At 54.0% G+C, this 14,745-nt stretch overlaps 1 protein-coding gene and 1 long non-coding RNA gene across 7 annotated transcripts in view; one reads left to right on the top strand and one right to left on the bottom strand.

Annotated features, from left to right (window-relative positions):
- Positions 1–3,322: 3,322 nt before the first annotated feature.
- On the bottom strand, positions 3,323–13,194 carry N4bp3 (NEDD4 binding protein 3). Of its 2 annotated transcripts, none has more exons than XM_005335735.5 (5): positions 12,815–13,194; positions 7,215–7,559; positions 6,413–6,934; positions 5,759–6,013; positions 3,323–5,590 (listed from the first exon to the last, which is right to left on the bottom strand). In XM_005335735.5, the coding sequence occupies exons 2-5, from the start codon at positions 7,533–7,535 to the stop codon at positions 5,063–5,065; spliced, it is 1,626 nt and encodes a 541-aa protein (XP_005335792.2). In that variant the 5' UTR covers positions 7,536–7,559; positions 12,815–13,194; the 3' UTR covers positions 3,323–5,062. The 2 variants fall into 2 exon arrangements, with proteins under 2 accessions (XP_005335792.2, XP_021589236.2); XM_021733561.3 differs by having other exon boundaries at positions 7,215–7,562.
- Positions 13,173–14,745, top strand: part of LOC110599166 (uncharacterized) — a 34,830-nt gene continuing 33,257 nt past the window's right edge. For all 5 annotated transcript variants that reach the window (XR_013425020.1, XR_013425021.1, XR_013425026.1 and 2 more), the window contains exon 1: positions 13,173–13,472. This is a non-coding gene — a long non-coding RNA (uncharacterized LOC110599166). The remainder of the gene's footprint in view (positions 13,473–14,745) is intronic.

Genomic DNA, 14,745 nt, shown 5'->3' on the forward strand with positions numbered 1-14,745 from the left:
CTCTCTCCTTTGCAATCTCTTTATCATATTTTTTTCCTACAAAATGGAATCTATTTCTGGTTCCTCATCCTATTTATTTTTATACCAATATCCTATTGTTTTTCTTGCTACTTTGTTCTGATACCATATATTAGATAGGTGGGCTTAAGCATCTCTCACAAAAAGAAAAAAAAAAAGTTATTGACAAAGCAGTTCAGTAGTTACCAGGGGTTGGAGGTAGGGGAGAAATTGACCACAAAGGAGCAGAAAGGAGAATTTTGAGGGGTGATGTAATAATTCTATGTCTTGATTATATGGTTGTTTATACAACTCTGCATTTGTCAAAACTCTCCAAACTGTACCCTAAAAAGGAAGAATTTTCCTGTGTGCAAATTATACCTTAGTAGGTTGGGGGTGTAACTCAGTGGCAAAGTACTTGCTTAGCATGTGTGAGGCCCTGGGTTCATTCCCCAGCACAGGAGGGGGAGTATAGAGGGTGTAGAACATGCACACTTGGAAATGCAGCTTTCTTTGCACTTAGTCCTAGAAGGCAGAGATAGAAAAAGATGGGATCTCCTATGGCTGGTGGAGGTGGGGCAGTGGTGGGCGATGCAGCCACTGCCTTTGGCTCCACTATGAAATCCAGGAATAACCAAGCCCAACCAAGGGGAGCCATAGCTGCCTTTCTGGCCTCCCCAGCCAGACTCAAGACCCACCTAAGTCCTCACCTCTTCCTTCCACCCTCCAGGTGGCTCCAAAACAGTGCCTTGTCTTCTCTCCCTGATCTGTCCCTCCTTGCAAGTCCTAAATTCAAGCCAGAACCACCTACTTAGTTTGCAGGGCACAGAGCAAAATGAAAATGTGAGGCCTTTTGTTCAAACATTCTTAAGAAGTTCAAGATGGCAACAGCAGAGCATAACACCAAGTGTAGGGGCCCTGGGTGCTGCACAGGTCTTACACACAGAAAACTGGTCCTGGTTTTAGCCCTTTCCTTTGACTGCTCAGGGAATCCTGCACCAGCTTACCAGACTGACCAGGATCTGCTTTGCTTCCCATTCTCCTTGTTCCCCTCCTAAAATTCCACACAAGATCCTCTCTGGAACCTGCCCCAAACTTCCATATATCCAATGTCATCGCCTACAGAGGCCTGCACCCTCTTTGCAGAAAGGTTCCCTAAAATCTACATCTCTCCAGTCTCAGAGAAATGTATTTTCATGCTCCCTTTTTCCATGTTTGGCTCACTTGTTTGATGACAAGGAGGCCCCTGTTGTCCTGTGTCAGTGTATCTGAGCTCTTTTGAATTCTCCTCTGTCTTCTTCATCTCCTGTCTGAACCTGGTCACTATCTGGAATGACCTTCAACAGTATGAACACACACTGTCTCCCTCCTCTACAAACAAATGTCAAAAGGGCAGGGAACTTTGTTAGTATGGCTTACTCACCTGAGAATGACATCTGGCCCAGAGGGAGGCCCTCAAACACCTCTATAGAATGAATAGTACCTAGCTCTGGAACTCCATGCTTGACATAGACTTGGCACAGAACGGGTATCCACAATTAGCTCAGAGTTAGAGCCTTCCCTATCTTCCCCACTCTCTCACCTCAAAGCCTTCCTACTCAGGGGAGGGCTCTGGTCACCCTGCTTCTACATCTCTCCAAGTGCCTTTTGGGGCTGGAACCAGAGTGGGCTTGAGGGGGCGGGAATGGAAGACACTGATCTGCTCTGGCAATACCCTCAGCTCATTGGAGACAGAGAAAAACCAAGAAATATAGCAGCTTGCAAAGAGCTGATGGAGAGACATATGGACGTGTAAGCACTGCAGAGGAGGTGGATAGTCCAGGAAGGACTTCCTTGAGAAAGCAAGACCTGAGCACTTCCTGCATTCTGTGTGCAATGACGGACACCAGGAGGCAGCCCAGGAAGACAGCTGATTCTCTGCCTCCCTGGCCCGGTCCAGAACTTACTCAAACCCTCACTTCTTTCTTCCACCCTCCAGGTAGCTCCAAAATGGTGCCCTGCCTCCCCTCCCTGTGTCTGTCCCTCCTTGCAAGTCTTTCAGTCCAGGATCACCTGCAGAATGAGGTAGAATGCCAGAGGGCTAAGTCAAACTCTGGAGTTCACTGAGGTTGGAAGGGGCACTGCTATCAGGGATCCTGGAGACCAGAGTCAGAGACCTTCCGTGAGGGGTTAGGGGCCCAGAGAGCTGCTAGAAAGTGTGGATCAGAGGCAGAGAGCACAGTGCAGATCTGGCTGCCTAGGTCAGATCAGCTGGGGAAGGGGATTCCAGGGGAAAGCTGAGCCTGAGAGCAGCTGAGGGCCCAGCCAGAAGTAGAAGGGAGGGGCTTCCCCAAAGCAGTAGCCATAACAGTGACGATGATAGTGACAGTGACACTTGTGATCAGCTGGCCCCAGAGCCACTCAGCCTACCTGGGAACCAGGGAACTGGTTTGCCCAGCACGGATGAACTAACCGGTATCTGGTTTTGAGACACCCCAGCTTTAGCTCTCCGGCACCCTCCCCCTTCTTCTGGGCCTGGCCTTGGTTTCTGGCACTGCTGCCAAGTTTTGGTACCGCCCACCCACTCCCCGCTGGCTGTACTGGCCGGCCCAGCTCCCTAATTACTGGGTGGAGAGCTGTTCTGCAGAGCTGGTATACCAAAAGGTGGGCCCCAGCCACTCTTGGACACGTGGGGACCCAGCCTAACCAGCTCCTGGTCACAGGGAGGAAGTAATCTAGGCTTCAAGCCAACATGCAGGTCCAGGAAGTGGGAAAACCTCCGGGGGTCCATTGGCCCAGAGATCTGGATTTAGAGGGGCCTATGAAATAGGAATACCCTAAGATCTGTGGGGACTGGCCTGCCTAACCCAGATACTTCACCTTTCCCTCCTCAGGCATTAGACCTGAGCTCAGGAGTGGACCTAAATGGGTCTTAGTTAGGCTCAGGGCTCCGTCCTGGACACAGGATTGACCCAGGCCCGGCCAGTGGAGCTGATTCCTGGCAGAGGGAGAGCCAGGAAGCAGCTTTCCCAGCCTCCAATTCAGGAGCTGGCTTTTGGAGGCCAGGTGCCCCAAACACACCTCCTTGGGCACACCCACCACCCACAAACACATCTGCCATTCACAGGGCCATAAACACAGCACCCCCAGACAAGTCACACACTACACTCATGGCCCCAAAAAAGGCGGGGCCCATCAACTCATGTGCCACAATTCCCAAGGAGGCTGGGATGTAGTCCACACTCCAGCAAACTCTACAATCAGGATCCACCTACTGGGCCTGATGGGGGGGCATGTCAGGAATAGCATGGGAAGACCAAGGGTCAGCCAAAGGGAGCAGCCTGGGTTTCTACATGAAGTACTTTTTATTTGGGGGCAGGAGGAGTACTGTGATTTGAACCCAAGTGTGCTTAATCACTGAGCCACATCCCCAGCCCTTTTATTTTTTGAGACAGCTTAGGGCCTCACCAAGTTGCTACAGTTGGCTTTGAACTTGTGATCCTCTTGCCTCACCCTTCTGAGGCGCCGGGATTAGAGGTGTACACCACCATGTCTGGCTACATGGAGTACTTCTAAGAGGTCTCCCTGAGTGGCCCTACGTGAACAAGGATTGGAGGGCAGATGACTATGTGCTAGCTACCCTTAAGCAGGAAGCACATCAAATTCACCCTGTGGCCCCAAGCTCAAGGGTCCAACCAGAGAAACAGTAAGCACTAGATGCATGGTAGCCACTCCAATGATACATGTGTAATAAGCTGAGCTTCTCTCAAAAGATAGGGAAGACTCCACTTGCACCAGGTCACCACCTGGAGGGGAGCAAAGTCCCAAGACTGCTGAGGGACTGGGGTAGCTGTGGGTTTTCGAGAACCTGAGACCATCAGCAGGAGTGCAAGAGGACTGACAGTTCCAAGGCCAGGTAAAGAACAGAGGTGGGAAGTGTGGGGATGCTTCTTCAAGAAAGAACTTTCCAGAATACAAATTAGATCAAATCTCACTCCTACCTAAAAATACCCAATAGCCTTCCATTGCTTATGGGGAAATGTTCCATTCCTTCCGGATCCTCTTGCCTCACCCTTCTGAGGCGCCGGGATTAGAGGTGTACACCACCATGTCTGGCTACATGGAGTACCAAATAACCCACAAGCTTTCCCTGCCAAGCTTCTCTGCACCTTCCTAAACCTCCCCCTCACCCACCCATGAAGAGAGAGGCACACCACAGCTGGACAGAAAGATAGGAGGTGGGCTCCAGAAGAGGTAGAGCTCACAGGAGCTTTTGGATGCCCCCACAGGATGCTGTCTTAGGCTGGCCCCAATCCAGCAGAGGCCTGGGCAACCAGGGCCCAGACTTTCCACCAAAAGGAACATTTCATATCCTTGAAATGCCTTTTGACTCGCCCTTTTGTTTTTTTGTAGTTCCCTAGTATTGTTCCTTCTGAAAAATCCACTGGTGCTAAAGAAAGGAATTTCAGCCCACACAGCAGCTAAGGAACTGTGTGGTACTAGAGCAAGGAAATAGGATGCCTCCACTCTCCAACACATATGATCAGCAGCTTCACAGACAGGCACAGGGCACACCTCCCAATAACCATGACCATGAAAGGAGCTACAGGCCAGGTCAACTCCCAACCCTGACTATCCACAAAACTGGACTCTGGTAAGGGCAGGCTCAATACATCACCCTGGGCCTCCTCAAAGAAAAGGTGGTTTTATTCTGGAGGAGGCCAATGTTTCCATCCCAGCTTCCTTCCATTAAGGAAGGCCTCAGCCCAGCTCTCTAGCCACCCTCCCTTACACCTGCCCTTCCCTATTGGTGCCTCTGGATTCTCTAACCTCCTTCATTGGGCCACACCCACTCCAGGGAGCAGGGCTGGGCCCTGCTTGGGTGCTTCTCTGCCAGAAGGGTCTAGCCCTGGCTCTGTAGCCAGCACCTTATCCTGCCCATTGCGCCCCCTGGATCCTTCCTCTTGGGAGCCTCCCATCCCTGGGTTGGCCTCTGCACATTCTGCCCCAGACCAGTGAAAGAGAGGGGTCGGCTGTCTCAGGGCATCTTGGACAGTGCATCTGCTGTCAGTTTGCTCTGCTGGCCTCAGATCTTGGAGGACTCAAGTCGAGGACTCCAGGGCGTGGGGGGCTCCCGTAGTGCCCGTAGCTCCTGCTCCAGTGCCTGATTACGACGGTACATGTCCATGTAGCCCCCCTGGATCTCCCGCTGGTAGCGCAGCACCCGCTCCTTCTCTTCCTGCCAAGTCCTCCGTTCCTGCTCAAAACGCAGTGCCTGCTCCTGGCCCCGGAGCCGTTCTTGCAGTAGCTCTGCACGCAGCTGTTCAGCACCACCTCCAGCCTCACTACCTCCAGCCTCCCCCAGCAGCCCTCTGCTCTTGCAGTCATCGGTTTCACAGCTGCCTGGGGCTTCCTCCCGAGGAGCCTGTTCCTGTAAGCTGCGCACAGTCTCACGCAACCTGGCCAGCTCTGCGTCCTGAGCCTGGGCTTGTGCCCGGAAGCCCCGAAGTTGCGTCTTCAGACTAAATATCTCAGCCAGTTTCTGTGCCAGCTCTGCCTGGGCTTCCCGCAGTTGCTGCTTCAAGAGACTAATCTCTGCGGTCTTCTGGCACACCTGGGAGATGGGGGGACACAGGATGAACAAGGGCCAAGCAAAGCAGCTTGGGGCCTCCTTGAAGACCCAGATGCTCCAAGGTGTGGGGAGCTGGTTGAGGGAGGGGAAATGGAGAATGGGACCAGGGCAGTGGGGATGGGTGTTTCTGAGTCCCTGGCGGTCTCTCACCTCCCATCGGGCTTCCTCCTCTGGCCGGCTGCTGGAGTCGGCCTCTGGAACTGGACCTGGGGGACGAGGCTCAGAGGTCAGGCCCTGTTGAGCCCGGAGCTCCTTGCGCAGCCGTCGCTGTTCCTGCTGAGCCATGAATAACTGCAGCTGGAGGTTGCGCTCGCTGCGCTCAGCTTTCTGAGCCACCTCATGCAGCCGCTCCACGTACAAGCGCTTCAACTCAGATAACCACAACCGCTGGCGCTCCTCTAGCACCTGTCACGAGAAAGAGGTTCACAGTAGGGTTGACCAACCATGCCTAGATTTCCACAAGGCTCCGCCCCTTGGATGCAATCCACCTGTGCTCCCATAGCTCACCACCACCCTAACACTTCCTCCACCAATAACTCCTTGGGCAGTTATTGGAAGACAGAAGTCAAGACATCTCCACTCCCTCTTTTTGAGACAGGGTCTTACTGTTTTGGCCACGCAGGCTGGCCCTGAACTCAAGATCCTCCTGCCTCCTCCCTCCAAATACCTGGGACTACAGGTGTATGCTACCACACCCAGTGTTTCCCAGAAACATGTGGGTGAACCATCTGGGGTCGCTCAGTCTGGCTCATACACCAATGCCAAGGGACAGAAGAATAGGACCCTAGGATGGGGCTCACTTACCTGTGTGAAGGGGTTGGAGCCATCCTGGTCTCCAAGGTCCCTCTTGAGATCCTCACAGGTCTCAGGCAGCAGGGCTACCACCTCCTCTGCAGTGGAGCAGGAGAATTCATAGGGGGGCGGTGGCTCAGGCAGGCAGCTCAGCACAGCCAATGGCCCAGCCTCCTTGGGGCTCCTTGAGGCCCGGTCCAGGGAGCCTCCAAGGTGGTTAATGTGGCCTAGGGAAGAGCTGAAGGGGCTGGGGCCTGTGCCAGGACTGCGGCCAAAACTGCCCCCACTGGAGGAATCAGACAAGCTGGGCTCAGGCTCAGGGCCACCCTCATCCAGGCTGAGGGCATGCAACAGTTGTGCACGAGCCTGGCTGGCCCTGGGCCCTGGACTCAGGGGTGGGTGGCAGGCCAGCGTGTGCAGACTACCATTGCTGCGCCACAGCTTCTGACCCTTGTGGGCAGCCAGGCTCTGCATGGAGAGGAAGCCTTTCCCGGTACCTGCTGTAGGCTTGAACACTGATGGGCGGATGCGGCACTGCCAAAAAGAGAGGGCAGGTGTGAGCGAGGTCTGTGAGTATGGTAAACTCTGCTCTACCCTCCTGATGCTCCTGCAGCCCCTGGGAATCCTCTGTGAGAACATGGGGCACATGCCACCAGGAGGAATTAACCAAGGTTCAAGCCAGTCTACGGCAGGCTTTCCACATCTTAGCCCATCCAACCTTCATCCCATCCTAGCAACTGGGTCTCCAAGGAGGCCCCAAGCTGCCCATCTCCAACTTCCCTGTGCCACATAAAGGACATCAGCAGAGACACACCTTGTCAAAGCGACCCCGCTCAGGCAGTGAAGTCTTGCTAAAGTCACCAGCCCGAGGATGTTCCCGGTAGTAGAGGGTAGCATAGTCAGCAGTCTCATTCCGAGGTGCCCGCTTGGTGGTCTTGCCATCCTTCTTGGGAAGGTGCAGATAGCTAAGGAGCTCACGCTGGCCCAAACCTTTCCGGAGGAGTCCATCAGGTTGGCGAGAGCCTCGAGACCCAGCAAGTGCTGCCCGAAGCTCTTCAGGGGAGAAGTCCTGACGTTCCAACAGGCTGCCCACGCTGCCCATGGCAATGCCAGCAGGGCCTGGGGCTGTGGCCATGAAGTTTCAACAGGGCACAGGAAGCTGCTTCGGGGAATCAGGAGGTTCCATTAGGAGCAGGTGAGCACTCACTACCCAAATCCCCAGATTCCCTAAAACCAGGCACTTGTCATCTGCCAGCTCTTCTACCTGCCCAGGCCCAAGAGAGGCAGATGTGGGTAGGAATCAGAGACAATGTCAGGACATGACTCCCAAACTGGCAAGAGAAAGGGGTTCAGGTCCCAAAGCCTCCTGCTCATCTAACATTCAATTGGAACACCAAAGGGACAGCTCCAGTAGCGTCCTGTGTGCAATGTGGAAGCATGATAAGTGGGTATGGTGGGAGGAAGACCTCAAGCAGTAGGACAAGGGCCCACCTCTCGAGACCAGGCCAGCAAAGAGCTAATAGAGGATGGACTCAGGCTGTCTGACCCTAACCTTGCTAACTCTTCTGCCAAGGTCCCGACCAAATTTGTTGAATGGGGAGGAAGCATAGCGAACCAGTCCAGAAGGACTCTATATTCCTTCCAATTCCCAGATGAACTCTTTTTTTTGGCGGGGGGGGGGGGGCAGGGGGAGCTACTGGGGATTGAACTCAGGAGCACTCAACCAATGAGCCACATCCCCAGCCCTATTTTGTATTTTATTTAGAAACAGGGTCTCACTGAGTTGCCTGGCACCTTGCTTTTGCTGAGGCTGGCTTTGAACCCGCAATCCTCCTGTCTCAGCTTTACAAACTGCTGGGATTACAGGCATGCACCACCACTCCCAGCCCCAGATGGACTCTTTATTTCTTCTCCTTCCCTTGAGATAACCTGTCCAGCCTCTCTTCCAGTAAAGGGTCAGAGCTCCCTCAGGGAAACATCTGGCATGGGTGGGGCTGGGGGCTACAGTGGGAGGGATACAAACAGGAAGGGCCCACAGGGAGGAAGGATGACGATACAAACAGGAAGGGCCTAAGGGAGGAACAATGGTTGAGTTTTCCGGAACAGGTGTTCAGGTCTGGGCAGTGGTGGGAGGCAGAGGGAAGGGGCAGCTGGACCCCTGCTATGCCTTGTGTGCTGCTGCTATTACACCAAAGCCCACCACAAGGCCAAACAGGTTCCATATCCTGACCCAGAGCAGAACCAACTGGTGTGTGACCTTGGCCATGCCCCTAACCTCTATAAGCCTTGGTTTCATGCATATGTACAATGGCAATGATAGCTCTTATCACAGAGGGATGCTGGAAGGATAGGGTGAGATAACATGACAAAGCACCCTGTCCAGGGCCTGGCCCGCAGCCAGGGTCAACGCAGGCTGGCTGAAGCAGAGCTTAGTCACACACAAACACTGCCAAGTGACCAGGCTTATCCCCACCTGTGCTGGGCCTGATACACTGGAGGGTGAAATGGGTGGGTACCTAGGGTCCTCAATGGAACATGTGCTCAGCCCAATGCCCACCCTAACGCAGATACAAATAACTTGTTTGACTGCCTCCTTTTCTGCCTCTTACCCTATTGTCCCTTCTCCCATTCCAGAACAGATGCCCAGCAGGCAGGCTGCAGCTGAAAGTCCCCCACCACCCATCCAATATACTTCCGGGACACCCACTCCTACCCCAAAACAATGGTCCTTAGGAGGCTCCATCTTCCTTAACCATTTCCAGGTTTTGTGTTTGTGGAAGACAAAGCTCTCTGAGAGGGAGAAGGAGGGCGGGCCCTGTCCCCTACCCCCACTCTACAGCTCTCAACCACACCCTGGGCAAAAATAATCTTCTCAGTCTTCTTTTCCCAGACCCCAGCCCTGAGGTGGGGCACAAGATTGAGTCAGTACACCCCAGCCCCAGGAGATTCATCCAGCTAAGGAATCACAGGTGCTGGGCTCCTTCAGTGATAAGGCACTTCCTGTGACATAGTTAATGTCCTTTTCTAAAGGTAGGGTCCCTGGAGCTCATTAAAGTGAAGTGACTTGTCCAAGGTCACAGAGCTACTGGGGTGAGGATGCCTGAGATTCCAACTCCATGACTACCTAATGTCTACTAGGGACCCAGAATGTCACCCACAGCCAAAAGAACTGAAAGTGTGTCATCTTGCCTCCCCATCTGACAGCCCCTTGCTACAACACCTCTGCCCAGGAAGACAGTACTCTATTTAAAGGTGCACTGATCTGTCACTCCTTCTCAGAGAGAGGACAGCAAAGAAGCTGATCTCCAGCTGCCCCTCCTTTTCTCTCTCTGTGGGACCCTAGGCACTAATACATCTCCCTTTGACATGCCTCAGTTTCCACATCTTGCCCTGCCTTCCTACTAGGGTTACCATGGCAGTCAATGTCAAATGGAAGTGAAAGGATCTTGTGAACAAATTGTTAAGTCCAGTGTGACTAGGGGATTGGGATATTGGCAGTGAAGCCAAATACGCCCACCTCACCCCAAACCCATACCACCAAGCCTTCCCCTGGCAATGCTCACTTCTGTCCTCAGGGATAAATAACTGACAGGCTGACACTATGCGTCCCAGCAAGGGTCTCAGGTCCAGAGGAGCAGCTGTAGCCGTGGACCATAACAATGCCTATGAACACACAGGGAACACAATGTCCCCACTCATCATGGAGAAACCTATGGTACAGGACACAGGACAGCCACAGTATCATGCACAAGGTCACCACATAGCACTGAGCACCTTCAAGGACACAGACATAACAGAGGAACAACCCAGCATGAAGACTGAGGGATCCCCCCCGCACCTGGCTAGGAATGTGTATGCACATGTTGGTGTGCTGATGCTGAATGGGGAGTGTGAGGCCAACTATTAGAAGCACTACAGAGATTGAAGGGCACAAAGAGTGCCCTTCCCTTTGTCTTTCCTTAAGCCCCCACCCTCCACTGTCCACCCCTCCTGGGTAACATCTCTAGCTATATTCTCAGCTTCACAGCAGGATTGAATCCCTTGCTTCAAGAAGACTCCATTCTGCCTAGGTCTCAATCTAGGGACCATCGCTTTTCCTAAAGGATCCATCCCACCTCCACACCCTCCCCCAAACACACAGACATTCCTCCCTTGCGTTGCTTGGAAGCCCGTGGGAATGTCTGCTCAGGTCAGGGCTGTGAGGCGGGGCTGGAGAGGATTTGGTGAAGGAGGAGGGCGGGAGAGACAGCAAGTACCATGCAGTCTCCCTGGGACTTAGGCACAGAAAGACAAGAGAGCAGAAGTGCCTGGGCTTCTGTGCCTGCCCAGATCTCTGCACAGAGCTAAAAATCCACCACCATCCAACTGGCTGAGTTTAGGCTAGGTCATTAGAGGAACATCTTTCACAGGCCCCAGATGGCTCCAGAAGGGACTTTTCACTCCTGTTTCCCTCCCACTTTACCCCCAAGATTAGCAGATGGCATGGACAGCCCTGAACATAGAGGCACAGCTCTTTTGAACCAACCCTTGGTAGAACAGTGCTGCCCTGGCCACAAAGCAAAGGAAGAGAGGACATGCAGTGGGACATTCCGGCTCCAGACCCCGAGGACTAGCCCTTCTTCGAAATGCACATACGAGGGGAGTACTGACATCCCTCACTTTGGAAGAGGAAACTGAGGCCCAGAAGGGGAAATAATGTATCCAAGGTCATGATTAGCTGCATAGGAGAAAGTGCACAGGCTTCCCAGATTCTCTGACTCCATGCACATCCCAACCCCCATATGGGTGAGTCCTGCCAGCTTTGGCTTGGGTTAGGCCTTCCAGAGCCCTGGCCCCAGGGGAGGGTCCCACCACCTGCTAAAGGATCAGCCAGGCTGAGGGGTGTGTCTGCAGCTGCCCCAAAGGAATGAGACTGGAATGTCCCAGCTCCAAAAGAGGGGGCAGTGTGTGATGGGGCCTGGAGAGGGAATGGGAGAGGCTGGCATACTCAATCCCCATGAGACACTTGAAGAGGCGCAGCCTGGCAGCTGACCTCTGCAAGCAACTAACCTGTGCAGTCATTCACAGGTGCACAGCACACTACAGTTTTTTTCAGCCCTTCCACTTTGTTATCTCATGTCATCTTCACAACAGCTAGTGGAGGCAGGCAGGGCAGTGATGACCCTATCTGGACTTTACAGCCTAGAAAGAGGAAATTAATTGCCCCAAATCCCACAGTGAGAGGCAATCTCAACTCTCTGGGCAAAGCCTTCTGTACTGCATCAGGCTGTCTCAGCCAGGGGTCACCTTCTATGGACATTGCTGTATTATGTAGACTGCCCAGCCCCCTCCCCCCCCACCCCCGCCTGTTTCTCCCAAGGGCATCTGCCATCAGGCTAGTTTGGATGGAAGTCCCTTTGGCCTAGGATCCCTCCTGCCTGGCCCTGAGGGTCAGGAAGAAATAGTGGAAGTGTGGCTGGCATGAGGACTCTAAGCTCTGGAAGCTGCTAGAGGCGGTGGCGGGAGCCGGTTGGCGGCATTCATTCAGTCTCGCACTTAACACACCCACACGCAGCCAGTAGGCAAAGGAGTCCTGCCTGGGAAGGCACTGGAAAGAGGGTGCTCACAGAGCTCAGAATGGTCTCTTGCCTCTGCTCCTGCCCCAGGACGGCCAGGCCCAATCTCTTCCTATGGGCTGGGAGTAAGGGTGTCTCAGGTCTCCTTCCGGATATATCTAGAGCCCTAATTTCCACATGGTCCTAGACTGGCCCTCGCTTTGATCAAAGGCTCTGGCCCGGATTGGTACAGTGTCCAAATCGCCAAGACCCAGGAATGTTCCCTATCCTCAAGTCCGCAGCTATCGCCGGGACCGGGCAAGGGACTAGGGGGAGAAAGGAGGAATACTGGGGGCGGGGCGGGTGAGAGGGGAAGGCGGAGAAGAGGAGGTTGACATCCCCCACAGAACTGTTCCCGGGAAGGCAGTGGAGAAGGAAAGGAATCCTCAGAACCACTGGAAGTCCTCGAGCTACCTAGGAGGCGAGGTGGGGGGGGACGCTCCTCTTTCCTCCTGCTTCTTGGGGCCTGACGCGAGTCACTGGGCAAGGGGGCGGAGGCCGAGGTCAGACTTCTTCGCCAAGGGCGCCTGCCCCACCCAGCGGTGGCGCAGGGGTCCTGGGCGATGTTCCAAGAAAAGCGCGTTTACAGGGGTTGCAGAGAAGAGCGTAACCTGCCGCCTGCCTCTCCAGCGCAACACCGCGCCCAGGAGCTGAAGACACCTGGGCGCACACCGCACGCTGCCATCCCCGCCCATTTTTCAGACGGGAGCTTCGGCCAGCTAGGGGTTGCAATGTGGCCAAGGACACCCGAAAAGCGAGAACTCGGCGACCCTCCCTGCCCCGCGCGTCCATCCTCCGGCCCCTAGCGCACCCCACTTACCATGCTGGCGCAGCGCTCGCCGCCCGCCGCTCCGCGCCCGGGTGCGCCGCTGTTCCTTTGGGCGGATTTGAACCCTCCTCCGAAGCGCCGATTCCAGCAGAGACTGCTAGCCGGGCCGGCGCGGCCGAGAGGCAGGCACCTAGAAAACGCGGGCGGCGGGCGGGAGGACAGGCGCCGGAGCCGGATTGGCGAGGAAGGGACGCGACCGGCGGCACTCTCTCGCCTGCCCTGGAGGAGGAGGGAAAACCCGGCCTGACTCACCGGCGCGCGGCAAGCCCTGAGCCCGGCCCCGGCCCCGGCCCCGGCCCCCGGATGTGGGGGGCGGGGACGGGGGGACAGCGCCCGCCCACCGGTAATCCAACCTGAGCCCCGCCCCAAGTCGGGGCGCACAGACCAGTACTGATCTGCTGGGGCCTAGGGTCCCTTAGCTGCTGTGCACCGCTCGGCTGCCACTTCTGGGCACGCCGGCTCGGACTCGGGTGGGTTCGAAGCCTCAAACACCGCCGATGCCCCAGAAGTCTCCTGGCCAGCTCGCCCGCTCCTCCTTCTCCAGTTCCTCCTGTCCTCACCCGCCTTTCTCTCTCTTGCCAGAACTAAACAGCTTCGGAAGAGGCTCGTTGGGTCCATCACCTCTCTGATCCTTGCCGCCTGCTATCAGGTAAGCACTATTTTCATTTTTTGAGGCTGAGCCAAAATAGTACTCTGAAAGGTAAAGAGATTTGCTCGACGCCTTCAGCTAGTTCTCAGCAGCTGATTTGGGCACTAGGGGGGGGGCTTGGATTTTGTTTTAATGTAGGGATAGCAAATTCAGATGCTTTCAGGGGCCATATAATGTAAATGAGTCCAACCGGGCTGGGTGAAAGAAGACAAAAATAGGTGGAAACAGAGACAGAGATGGATACCCAAAGGCATTCAGATTCAAGAGTTGAAACACCATATCATCCTCAAAAAGTTAAACACGGAGTTACCATGTGCCCCAGCAATTCCATTCCTAAGTATATGCCCCAAAGAATTGAAAGCAGGTACTCATACTCTGGTTTTCATAACAGTACTGTGCACAATAGCCAAAAGGTGGAACATCCAGAGTTGTCAGGCTGATGAGGATAGCAAAATGTGTTCTATCCATACAATGGAATATTATTCAACCGTGAAAAGAAATAGAATGCTGATTCATGCTACAACATGGACGGATTTCCAAAATATTATGCTAAGTGAAAGACACCAGATACAAAATGCCAAGTATGGTATGATTCTACTTACATGAACTAGGTAAGTCCACTCAGAAAGCAGATTAGAGCCAGAAGCTGTGGGAGGGAGAAGTGAGGAGGCATTGCTTAATGGGTATGGGGTTTCATTTTGGAAGAGGAAGTAGCCTGGTTTACAGAATACTCACGGAAAAGAAATGGGCCAAGGAGGGCTGGGACAGCAGGGAGAGGACTGGATGGTGGACACACATGAGATGACTTGAAAGAAGAATTGACTTGTCAGGGCGGGGGTTATGGCTCAGTGGTAGAATGCTTGCCATACATGTGTGAAGCACTGGGTTCAATTCTCCGTGCCACATATAAATAAATGAATAAAACAAAAAGAAAAAAAAAGAATGATTTGTCTTAGCAAGATATTCCCTGAAGAGGAGAGGGAGAGGAAACTGAAAACTCAAGAAACAGGTGTTACAAGCCCACTCCCTCCCCTCCTCTAACCGCTTTCTAGGGTTAGGAATGCAGTGATATATCCAAGATCTTCTGACACCCCCTGTCCCCCATCCTACCCTCTTTCCATGTTCTTTCCCTGTGCCAGGTGGCCAGGGGGAAGCAGGGAGGACATGGTCAAGTATTAAGTATCTCAGAACATCCCAGCAGGAGGGAAAAAATCAAAACACCTCCCCTGGAGCTCGGCAACATCAAAGACTAAGTGGGCAGGGGAGAGGGGCC

The sequence above is a fragment of the Ictidomys tridecemlineatus genome, chromosome 1 (assembly GCF_052094955.1).
Source record: "Ictidomys tridecemlineatus isolate mIctTri1 chromosome 1, mIctTri1.hap1, whole genome shotgun sequence".
In the NCBI taxonomy this organism is placed as follows: Eukaryota; Metazoa; Chordata; class Mammalia; order Rodentia; family Sciuridae; genus Ictidomys; species Ictidomys tridecemlineatus.